Here is a 12,201-nt window from a genome sequence, read left to right as displayed (position 1 = left end):
CCTAAACTTACATTTCAAAGTAACAATTATAGGAATGAAACTGCTATATAAATCCCCTTCCACTGGCATTTCCTTTCCTATTGCTTCCTGGGCTTAGTACATCCAAATTCCTCTTAAGCATGACTTATGGTGAAGCAATTAGGTTCTAGTCATTAGTCATAGGGCAAGGACATTTAAACACAAAAATAACTGTGACTTCACTGTTGCAAGAAATGAAAGGTATTTGTTGGAGTATTAGAGTATTCATCTACACAAGTCTCCATTTTCCAATTCACTTAATTATTTCATTTTTAAATAAAAGTTAAGAGATTTAGAATACTGATAACTGAAAAATAATACAAGTGGATAAATTATGATTTTTCATTCCTATCCCTGGGTCCAGCCCCTACGTATCCCTTCCCTTATAATTTAAGGCTTCTAATAGTTTCTCAGTATAAACTCAATATTTCTTTATGAAGACACAATAAAACATCAGTGTCTTTATACCTTTTTGTCATCAGAGTGCTAAGCAACTTGGCTAGGGACACTGAGACTGGTAAGTTTTCTAGTGGGATTCACACTTGGGCTACACGATTTCAAAGCCCAGGTGTTTCAAGATAGCAATGTTCCTGCTCCTAATCACTAGAGGGAATTTTTTTGGATATTGGTTTTTCTTTTACTGCTGAGGAATTTTAAAGCGACCTTAGTCTTTTTCTTGTTGAATTATAGAAATTATGGAAATCTTCCCATTTATGCAGACATAGCAGCAGCATCTAGGGCCATGGTTATTAAATTACAGAACACAAGCTCTTCTCTGGCCTTCAGAGTTACAGTTTTTCTTCCTCTGGCATCATTTTTGGGAGATCCATTGTCAAATATTTCTCTCTCAAGACCGTGTGCATCTCTGGGGGTGACTGATGCACCCCAGGCTCCCTGACCCACTGTGTATGTCCTCCTGCTGCAGGGGCTTACCGTTCCTTTGCTGATGATAAAGAAGGTGTCCCCTCTCGCACCTTGTCTGATGATATACTCCCCGTTCTCATAGTGGGTCTAAAAAACAGAAACAGCAACAGAAAAAAAATAAATAAACAACATTAAGAAGGGAATACTATAACAAAAGATCCATCCATCTCTTCAAATATCAGCCCTGCAAGAACTCATTCATCCCAGTGGAATTTTACCCAAGCCCAGAATCCATTATGATTTAAGAATGAGTAAGAGTCAATGAACAAAGTAATTACAGAGAATTTTTTTTTTAAGATTTTATTTATCAGAGAGAGAAGGGGAGAGAGCGAGCACAGGCAGACAGAATGGCAGGCAGAGGCAGAGGGAGAAGCAGGCTCCCTGCTGAGCAAGGAGCCCAATGTGGGACTCGATCCCAGGATGCTGGGATCATGACCTGAGCCGAAGGCAGCTGCTTAACCAACTGAGCCACCCAGGCGTCCCAATTACAGAGAATTTTTATCACGCTCATGTTTAAAACTATTTTGTTAATGCTATTTTTTTTCTAGACGATTATATTCAGCTCTTTACATTCATTTATTTTAATTGTTGGATAAAAATATTCCTTTCTGGGGAGCCTGGGTGGCTCAGTGGTTAAGTCCCTGTCTTTAGCTCAGGTCCTGATCTCAGGGTCCTGGGATCAAGCCCTGCATCGGGCTCTCTGCTTGGCAGGGAGCCTGCTTCCCTCTCTATCTCTGCCTGCTGCTCTGCCTACTTGTGATCTCTCTCTCTCTCTGTCAAATAAATAAATAAATAAATAGATATAGTCTTTTCTTCCATCAACTAACATGACACAACGGAGCTGATAAACTGGTCTATCTGTACTATTGTATTTGTCCTTTTCATTTTTAGTATTCTTGTAATGATTGATAAGATTTCTTTTTCTTGAGAAATTCTGTGACATTTCTAGCTTTTATTCTGAAACAAGCATGATTTTTGGTGTGGGTTAGATGGCCCTAGCTACTTTTTAAGGCACAGCTTCATGCTTTAATATTCTTAGTTCAGTAATTTAGGTTTGGCCCTGTCGGATGGAATGTCTTCATTTTATGGACGGAACTCTGGTCCAGCAGCTGTGAGCTCATCAACTAGCAAACGAGGAAGAAGGTAAGGTGGCAAGAGGATGATCACAGTCGGTGCTGGGATGTAGTCACAGTTATTGGGTCCATTCCCAGTGTAAAGATTACTTCTGCAATGAACAAAAGTAATTTCTCTAAGGCGACGTGGGAAAAAACGTATATTGCTGGGTCAGGAGATGTAACAGAAAAATGAGACTGTGCCATCTGGCCACATTCTTCTCTGCAGCTTAGCAAGGGAGCCATTTTGGGGGAAAGAAAACATTACTTTACACACTCCTTATGAAACAGATTTCATGGTTTGCATGCAGTAGCCACGAGCTGTGATTTGTCCTTTTATTTCAATACCATGTCTATTTACTGTTAACACCACCTTTTTTTAGTACTTGACATTGAGAACAACCATATCTTCCTTTGCTTATCTAGAAAATTAACATACTACCAAATCTTACCTTTTTTCTTAAATTCATAACAAGTTTTAAAAATAGGATTATAGAATGCATATTTTTCAACTGATCTATTTCATTTAACAAGATACCCATGCTCCATTGTCACTCCTTGCTATTTGGGAAAGGAAAGATCTTTAGGACATGCAGGTGTGAAAAGCAATAATCACAAGAGTCTTCTTTCCTGTATCAATTCCACAAACATCTCTGTGTGCCTCTGAGTCAGCCTGGCTATAGGCACTGATGATACAAAGATGAGATACAAAAATCTCAGAGCAGTACCATCCGCTGGATCTTTCTCTCCAAGGGTGCAAATTGTTGACAGCCACATGTCCAGTACAGCCCCCTCTAGCCACAAGTGTCTTCTGAGTAGTAAAATGTGGCTAGTGTGATTAAGAAACTGAACATTTAAGGTCAGTAGCTCACACATGGCCAGTAGCTACTGTATTAGCATGGGTAGTAGCTAAAGCAGACACAGGAGGAGTTACAATCTGTACTAGTAGGGTAGGGGGGCAGGCTGGAGCATCTTTCCCCACTTGCCATGAATGGAGCTCCATTAATAAAATCCAGGACCTCTCTCTTTCCTTCCCCACTCTACACCAGAGAGCATTTGCAAGTCCTCAGCTAGATATGCTCGCCTCAGCCTCTAGTCTCTGTCAAGTGGGGGTGAGCTCCCCACAGAGGCTGACATTCTCTGTGTCTTCTCCAGGGAAAGCAGAGTGAGGCTGCCTCTGCTGGGCCTCTGTCCCAGGGCAAAAGTATCCACTCAGATACACCCAGTTCAGTAAGGCTGTTCTGACACCTAAGCCACATTCCCATGTCTATATTTTTATCATTGGTAACAAGAGTATTATATTAGTTCCATTTACCTCAGTCTTTGTCATATTTCTCACTTGTTTCCTCATCCAAAACCTCTCAAAACTCCCCAGACAATCCAGTGTGCAAATGCTATATTTTACGTCAGTAGGGCTTCTGTGCTGTCTGTTGTATTGTATCACTCCGTTCCCAGGGCTTCCCCATGGAGGAGATTCTTCAGCCCCAACAGAAGTATGAGGGGGGCACCTGGGTGGCTCAGTGGGTTAAACCTCTGCCTTCGGCTCAGGTCGTGATCTCAGGGTGCTGGGATTGAGCCCTGCATGGGGCTCTCGGCTCAGTGGGGAGCCTGCTCCCCCCTCCTTCTCTGCCTATCTGTCTGCCTACTTGTGATCTCTGTCAAAGATAGACAGACAGACAGACAGAAAGAAAGACAAGTTGCAGCTTACTGAGTGGCAGAAAGCCTCTCTGAAAAGAAGAGAATTAGTAGCTTATTATGCTCATATAGTAGTAGCAGAAATACTATTACTTTGGAAAAAAGTAGGAAAATGCAAATAAAAAACACCAATCTTGCAAGAATCCTTAACTAGTCTGAGTCATTCTTCTTATTTTCTCCTCCTTAAAAACATATTCCCACCCATATGATTGTCATTTCCTTTCAGAAAGCCAAAATTATCAGTACCATATTAAAAAGTATGGGGTGCCTGGGTGGCTCAGTGGGTTAAGCCGCTGCCTTCGGCTCAGGTCATGATCTCAGGGTCCTGGGATCGAGTCCCGCATCGGGCTCTCTGCTCAGCAGGGAGCCTGCTTCCTCCTCTCTCTCTCTCTGCCTGCCTCTCTGCCTACTTGTAATCTCTCTCTGTCAAATAAATAAATAAATCTTTTTTAAAAAAAAAAAAAAGTATGAAGGCAAGGGTTTCTCAGGCATACCACCACTGACATTTGGACGCATACAATTCTCTGTTGCTGGGAGCCATCCTGGACATTCAGTTCGAGCTGTAGGATGTTTAGTGGCTTCTGTGGCCTCTACCCACTAGATGCCAATCCCAGTTGTGGCAACCAAAAATGTCACAAGACATTGTCAATTACCTTGCTGGGGGCAAAACTACCGCCCATTGTGAATGTTTGCACTAAATCTCTTGTGGTTTTCTGGATCTGAAATAGCAATTTATTATTTTTCTTGATACTCTGTGCTAGAGGACTCTTTGACTTCCCTCGGTGTCAGCTTGGATCAGTCTAATGCCTCACTTTTGGGGTGAGCATTTGGTGCTGGTCTCACACCCATGACTGTCAGTTCTATTCTCCTCCACACGGGCCTCCTTCTATTGGGTTGCCCAGTCTCCTTCAACGCAGGGTGGTCTGGGGGAGAGTCACTTTCTTATATGGCAGCTGGCTTCCAAGGGTGCCAAAGCAGAAGGTGCCAGGCTTTCCCAAGGCTCAGACTTGTGTATCTAATGAGTTCAAGCAGGTCCCAGGGCCAGTCCTGATGCAAGAGGAGGGGACTGCACAAAGGAGTGAACCCAAGAAGATGGTATGCATCAGGGCTATGGAAACACAGTCTCCCACAGTCTTTAAGCTTCATATGTATGAAACTGAGCTCTTAACCTCCTTCTTCTAGCCCTGCCTCTCCCATGCCTTCCCTGTGTCAGCGACACCAACTGCATCCTTCCTGTACTTGGCCAGTCATCTTGTAGTCATACTGAACTCCTCTGTCTCCCAGGCCCACCACTGTCAGCAGCCCTGTTGGTCCACCTTCAGGATACATCCAGAACTCAGTGACTCCTCCATCTGCTGCCATGGATGGCATGTTCTCCTGCCCAGTCCATGCAGTCCCCTCCCGACTGGGATATCTGTCCTACCTGACCCTGTAGGTCCCCCTTCCCACCTAGCAGGCAGGCAATTCTTAAACACCCAGTCAGCACCTGCTGCTCCTGCACTCACACCCCTGCAGGGGACCCTCTGTGCCCATGGGCACTGAAGCCCCACAGAGGTTGCAAGGTACTAATGGCTTCTGCTTTGTCGCTTCATGGACCTCGCCACCCACCTCCCTCCCTTGCATTATGTCTGTTCTCTTCACACCCCTTTTCCTGATGTTCCCTGAACACCCAGACACATCTCAGGACCCATGCACAGGCTCTTCCCAGTGCCTGAGATGTCCCTGCACCCTCGAGAGCTCAAGAGAAGCTATCTCAGGACAGGAAAGTTTGCAGAGGGCTGAATGACAGGAGTGTGGGCATCAAGGAAGGCTGAAGGTTAAGGAATCTGAGAGGAGGATTAACAGACCCTGCTGAGAGCTGGGGTAGTGGCTATTGAGAAGGAAGGCTCCCCTGCCACACCCAGCCTAGTTCAGAGGGAGCCTGACCTCTCTCTTCTCTACCCTCTGGTATCCAGCTGGGGCTCCCCATTGGCTGAGGTCAGCTTAAAATGGACAGGGGAGCCCTCCCATTCATGTCAGCCTCTGGATAGAGAGGAGGGTCCAGGGAAAGGGAAAAGCAAGCCTGGGAGCTGGTGGAATGCATCAGCCCCATGTGCGTTAGCCTCAACCGTCTCCTCTTCCGGAGCATCAGTTCCATGAAGGAACTTTTACATTCCCTGCTGTTCCCTCGGACTGAGAAGAGCACCTGGGTGTTCTCTAAACACTCCTCAAGTCAATGGCTTACATGGGAAGGACACTGAGTGCCCTCACAGAGCAAGGGCTCCCACCCTTCTTCCGCTGGTTTGCCCTCACAAGATGGGTCCGCTGCTCCAGGCCTCGCAGAGGGGTCGCAGGCAGAGAAGGGCAGCCTCTCATCCAGAACCCCTGCCAACTGTCCCCACAGGTCTCCTTTGAGTTGCACTTCCATTCTTAAATGAATGCTTGGCAAGACGAACCTGAATACTCCAAATGGTTTTTGCTTCTCCAGATCACTCCGTGATGCCTTCAAGGAAACCACTCAGATGAAAGCAAACCTCTTACAGTGGGAAAATGGGAAGGAAAGCCTGCAGATGCACCCAACAGGGTATCTACCTCATGGACCAACCCAAGCAGTCTCTGAAGGGTCAGAGCAGGGCTGGCTGTGGAAGAAGGGCAGATAAAAGTGAGGGGGCAAGACCATGAAGAGGGAAGTCTCAAGTCAGGCCAGTGGTCTTCAAATCTGTGCGGCACTGTGGTAAAGCAGAGGGAGGCAGCCTCCCCGGGAGACTGTCCAGAGCAAGTACAAAGAGATCCAGGGTTTCAGCAGGCACTCTAGGGTCAGCAGGCAGTGGTACAGGTCCAAACAGCTTCGAGGTCGAACGGTGGGCAGAGCACAGCATGCCGGGAGCACCCATCAGCAGAGGCGGTCTGAGCATGGGTCGAGCCACTGCGGAAGAAACGGAGCGGGGTGGGCTCCGAGGATGCCCAAGGGGGACCTTGAGGGCCTCTTCCAGCTTTGTGATGGTCTGACGAGATGCATTTCCCAAACATGGCCGCTGGAGGGTGTCCATTCCCCAGGCCCTCCAGGCCAGCTGCTTCCCCTTGAAACCAGGGAGGCCTCAGCAGCTCTTCTGTGACAACAGCCTGTGTGGAAGCGATGCTGAATGGCTCTGGGGTCATCTTTGCAAAGGCCTGAGTCACCTCAGTCACTGCAGTCGGCAGAGAGCCACACGGGTGCAGGAGACTCCCAAATGGGTCGGGTCTCAGCATTTAACTGTCTCCACTTAGTCCCAGATATCATGGAACAGAGACAACCCACCGTAGTTGGCCAAATTCCTACCCCACAGAACATAATAAGCACAATAAGATGGTTCTCATCTCACGCAGCTATGCTTTGGGGCCCCCTGGGACACAGCAATGCTGTCACCCACCCCAGAGTCCATGGGGGTTCCATCCCAACTGGTCCTGGCTCCCAGCTGCTCCCAGCAGCTCTGGCTTCACCTGGTCCCAGAGTTCAGCAGCTTCTTGGTCTCATCGGTCTCATCGGAGATGTGAGGGGAGAGTCCAGCGTCCAGAAATGAGCTGAGGGAATGGTGGCCAGAGGTGGTACAAGTTTGCAAAAGCAGACGTCCACAGTGCCGTCGCACCAGGACTCCTGACTCTGCCATCCGAAACGTTCAGTTGCACCCACGGGGAAAATGATCGTTCGTGCCGATTCTTCGAGAGTCTAACCACGTTCCTCAAATGCCAGCGGTTTCAGTTTTCTGAAGGTCACTTGCCAGCTCTGCCATTTTCTCATTTCAAATTAAATTGGAGAAAAATGGGGCATTTAGGAGTGGAAACCTGAGCAATTAGGCAGGTTCCTTTAAAGGTTTTCATGGTCATTAGGAGAAAAGCCAAACTCCTACACACTGCCTGCAAGTCCATACACAGTCTGCTCAGTGTCCCCCTTTCCCACCTCTTCTCACTCCTGCTCACTTTGTCCTGCAGCCGCACTGCACCCCCCACCCCTTGGGTCCATTTCTCACCCATACCACACTCCCTTCCTCCCACAAGCGCGAGCACCCTCCCTCCCCCCAGCCCTGCTGCTTCTGGCCTCCTTGTAGGCTACTTGTCTTTCCCATTCTAGCCTCCCCAGACACACCCTGGCAGCACCAGCTCCCCCACTCTGTGATTTTACAGACACAGCTTTACTGCACTGCTCTTTGCTGAGCTTGTGGGTGTTTATTTGTAGGATTAGGGTTTTTAAAAAATGATTTTTTAATTTATTCATTTGAGGGGGAGAGAGAGAGCCCCATGAGAGAGCAGGGGGCGTGGGAGAGGGAGAAGCAGACTCCCCACTGAGCAGGGAGCCTGACCTGGGGCTTGATCCCAGGACCCTGAGATCATGACCTGACCCGAAGGCAGACGTTTTACCGAGTGAGCCACGCAGACATCCCCAGGATTATTTTTAATACTGTTTTTCACCAGATTTTAAATGTGACTGAGGGAAGGATTGCGTCTGGTTTTGCGCACCTTGTCACACCCTCAGTGTCTAAGACCGCAGTGGAGATAGAATAAGGTCTTGAAAACAGTAATCTCAGGACTGAAGTAGCCCTCCTTAATCACCAGCTTTCTAGCACCGCCCATCCTCCATCCATTAGTAGAGCGCCTACCTTCCATATGAGTGCCAAGCCCCACCATCTCTCATCGTTTCCACGGTTGATGCCCCAGTCGAAGCCAGGACCACATCTTGGATTTTTGTAACATCCCCCATCTGGCTTCCCTGCTTCAGCCCTCGCCTCACCTCCTCCTACTCTATCTGTTCTTCTCTCTGCAACCTAAGTGACCTTGCAAAGAGCCTATCTACTGAAATCACTCTATGGCTGAAAATCTTCCAGTGGCTTCTTGCTGCCGTTAAAATCATCAACTACTTATGATGGTCTGTAAAGTTCTCTGCATCCTGGCTCCCACTTGCCTTCCAGTTTTCATCCCTTCCCAATCTCACCCACACGGGTTCAGGGTCAAAAACGCTGGTTTTCCCCCCATATCTTGGACCCATCCCCAGAGCTCTGCATTCAAGAGAGCCTGTCTAGAACACTCTCCTCGAGGTCCTTGTCATGGTCTTGTTCTCATTATTGGGTCTAAACAAGGTCTTTCCAGACCACTCTGAGCACGTGCCTCTACCTCACCCACTTTCTGCCCAGTTCCCGTTGTGTGTGCTGCTTCTCTGCCTTCCTAACTGCGGGTGCACAACCACAGAGAGACAGGCCTTCTTTCACACCTTCAAGATCGGAAAGGATCTTTCTTTTGTGATTTGCTCTCTGGACTCCTCCCTCAATACCCAGCATGCAAAGGGTTTAGGAGATCTTAGATGCTATCCATGGATTCGCTGGCACAAGGAAGGCATGCAATATAGAACCTCGATAAAGGACAGATTTGGTTCAGACCCTTCCATTTTTGAACTAGGGAGGAGAGTAAGAACCAGGAAGAGAAGGGATGGCGTATCGCCATGGAAGCAATCTGTGGCCCCCAAGGTGGGAACTGGTGAGCTGGGAAAAGCCAGTCTTCTCTCTGCTACTGGAAAGAAGGGGTGGGGCTTTGGTTGTTAATCTGTAAGTCTCTGGTTTCTCAGAATTCAACCCTAACATGTAAATGTCCATTTAGACTTTTTAACAATCTCCGCATACTTGCTGACTCAGCCCGACATGGAAGGTGGCACTTGGAGGACTTGGTAGGTGCTCCCTGTAAATTCGCAGGACTCCTCTATAGTTTCTAAGATCAGACCCCACTACTGATATCAAAGAAGCTGTGTCTTAGCTGCTGGTTTTATTTTCCGGCCCCCACTGCGACATGTAATTTATAACCGAATCTCTGTTATTAAGAATGTACCATTCTTAAGTAAATTTTCACCTAAATTACCTCAGTCAGAAATTAATGTCAATTAGGACCCTTTATACTTGAGTTTAAGATTGGATTAATCCTTCCGTCTTTATATTTTTTTAAGATTTTTTTTATTTATTTGAGAGAGAGAGAGAGAGAGTGTAGAAGCAGGGGGAGAAGCAGAGAGGCAGAGGGAGAAGCAGGCTTCCCGCTGAGCAGGGAGCCCCATGTGGGGCTTAATCCTGGGACCCTGCGATGATGACCTGAGCTGAAGGCAGATGCTTCACCCACTGAGCTAGACAAGTGGCCCTTCTTCAGTCTTTATTAGAGCATGGAACATTTATTAACTGACGCCGTCCTAATGATTAAGGCATACATAAGAGAGACCACTAATGATAATGGTTATTGATTAGAAAGACAGCTACAGCAAGTAAGAACCACCTTTACATGACTGGGTACCTCTCACAAAGGCTTTGAACAGGAAATGAGTAAGTTAAGAACAGTAGGAGTCTTGAGTCATGATTCCTGCCTCATTTGTTCAGAGGATAGTTTTATCTTAGAGGATGAGTAGGACATCAGAACAGGTAGAACAATTTTCAGGAATCAGGTAGAACAATCAGGAATCAGGAATCAGGTAGAACAATTTTCTTAGAAATGCTGGCATCTGCCATTTTGAATCGCCCATCGGCAACATCCTCAAAGGAAATTCTTCCTTCTCCCTGATGGCTCAGATTTATTTCAAAGATGAGAGCTCTTAATGAAAAGTAAGATCACCAGACAGCTCAGTCAGTCAAAAAACATGCCAGTGAGGTAGGCAAGAAACAAAGTATTCTTGGTCCAAGACTTCTCTATTTGGTAAAACTGCCCATTAAAGATGTGTGGACTGAGATTACCTACGGCTACAAGAGAGACTGACAGCTAGTCATAATAGGAACATACAACTTTCCATGTTGCAATCAAGGATAGTAATCTGAAGTCTTTGGTGAAATCTGCTGGGGAGAAAATGATCGCATCTGTAAATGGGAATTTTCTCATTCTCTTTCCCGGTCCATGTCAGCACGCATTTCATCACAGAACTAGTGCTCTACTAACAACTGACAGTATTTGTACTCCACGTAGGTTTCCACAAATTGGCGTTTTGCTCTCACAGATCAATAATTATCAAGAGGGCATGTTTTTTTTATAAAACATTTTCTCAGTTAATATTTAACCTCACTAGGGTTACAAATTTTGCTGACTCTCCTTCCTAACCTCTAAATGAAAATTAACTTTTCCTCACAGCACCATTCAGAAATTAACCAGAATATCAAAAGAATAAATCAAAGCCTGGAACACTTTTTCTAACAGCTTCCCTTCACACCACCACCATCTTGTCCCAACCAAATGGACATCTGGGATATACATCTCTCTACTACAGATTATTTCTACATCAATGCCATGCCTTGCCTTCTACTCAGGACATCCCTTATTTATAACAAGTTCTTTCTTACATTTCTTAGGGGGGACAACAAGGCTCCAAGGCTGCTCAAATTAAGCCGTAAAATACTCTCTCATGAAGACTGAACTCCAAGTCCACATGAGAGACACACCCTTGTTTGGGGTTTGGTCATTCATTAATTTCAACCAGTATCATTTATAGGTGATTGCTATGAATGAGACAGTGCACTTGGCACTAAACCAACAGAAATAGCCAAGACATAGTCCCTCAGTCAAGATGCAGCATGTGGTTCAAGAGGTCCTCACCCCAATCCTAAGGACCGTCATGTCACTGAGGGGAGAACAGCAGTATTGAAGGACTGCTATCCTTACCCCCACTCTTGAGGGGCAGACTCACAGGGCCCCCAGGGAACCCAGACACTTTGGTAGGAACCTAAGTTTAGGCAGATAATGTGGCTTTTTCATCAATACAATAGCTTGGATTTCTGGATAGACAGCCTGCCTAACTCAAGGCACAGCCTAGCTCACCAAGACATTTTAAGACACAGAGCCCTTGCCATGATGAGTCTCCCAAATCCATTGCTGAGGATTACATCTACATAGCTACCCCTTAGCACATTCCTCCATGTCTTCACAGCCCTTAATGAAACATGTCTCACTTGCCTATGATGACACCATTTACCAAACTCCTCTGCCTTGAATTTGCCCTTAAGGTCCTGTGATGTATTCCGACTCCTAGGAACTTATGCTCTGTCCTTACTACCTGACTCTATACATTTTCTTCTGCTTTGATGATGCCATGAAGACCCTGCCTCTCCTGAGGCACCCATTGTACTTGACACCCAAGGACTGATCTATACATCAATCAGGGCCACACTGAGTAGGAAAAACACTGTGGGAACAGAATATTAAGCAACCCTGTGTGTTGTCCTGACCAGGTCTGTATGGTCAGATCCCAAGGACATCTTGACTTGTAAATCACCCTTGATATACCAAGGTCCTAGGGCAGATTCTTACTAACTTCCACACTGATGAGAAGGACAGGTATAAAATCCCTGGAGCCACAAGTCCTGGGACCATATAAACTTATCCTAGAAAGATAATTCATGATTTGTACCAGAAGGTAGCAAGCCTATAGGCTTGCTGAGGGTCAGATGAAGACACCCTACAGAGCAGTTGGCCCAGATGTAGGTTT

The 12,201-nt window shown here is 46.4% G+C and overlaps 1 protein-coding gene across 2 annotated transcripts in view; it reads right to left on the bottom strand.

Moving 5' to 3' along the window:
• Positions 1-12,201, bottom strand: part of PRKG1 (protein kinase cGMP-dependent 1) — a 1,248,991-nt gene that overhangs the window by 224,151 nt on the left and 1,012,639 nt on the right. For both annotated transcript variants that reach the window (XM_059397429.1, XM_059397428.1), the window contains exon 6: positions 952-1,029. In XM_059397429.1, coding sequence (XP_059253412.1) covers positions 952-1,029 — 78 coding nt within the window. The remainder of the gene's footprint in view (positions 1-951; positions 1,030-12,201) is intronic.

The sequence above is a fragment of the Mustela nigripes genome, chromosome 4 (assembly GCF_022355385.1).
Source record: "Mustela nigripes isolate SB6536 chromosome 4, MUSNIG.SB6536, whole genome shotgun sequence".
NCBI lineage: Eukaryota > Metazoa > Chordata > Mammalia > Carnivora > Mustelidae > Mustela > Mustela nigripes.
Note: the sequence above shows the minus strand (reverse complement) of the source record. Positions and strands in the feature narration are given on the sequence as shown.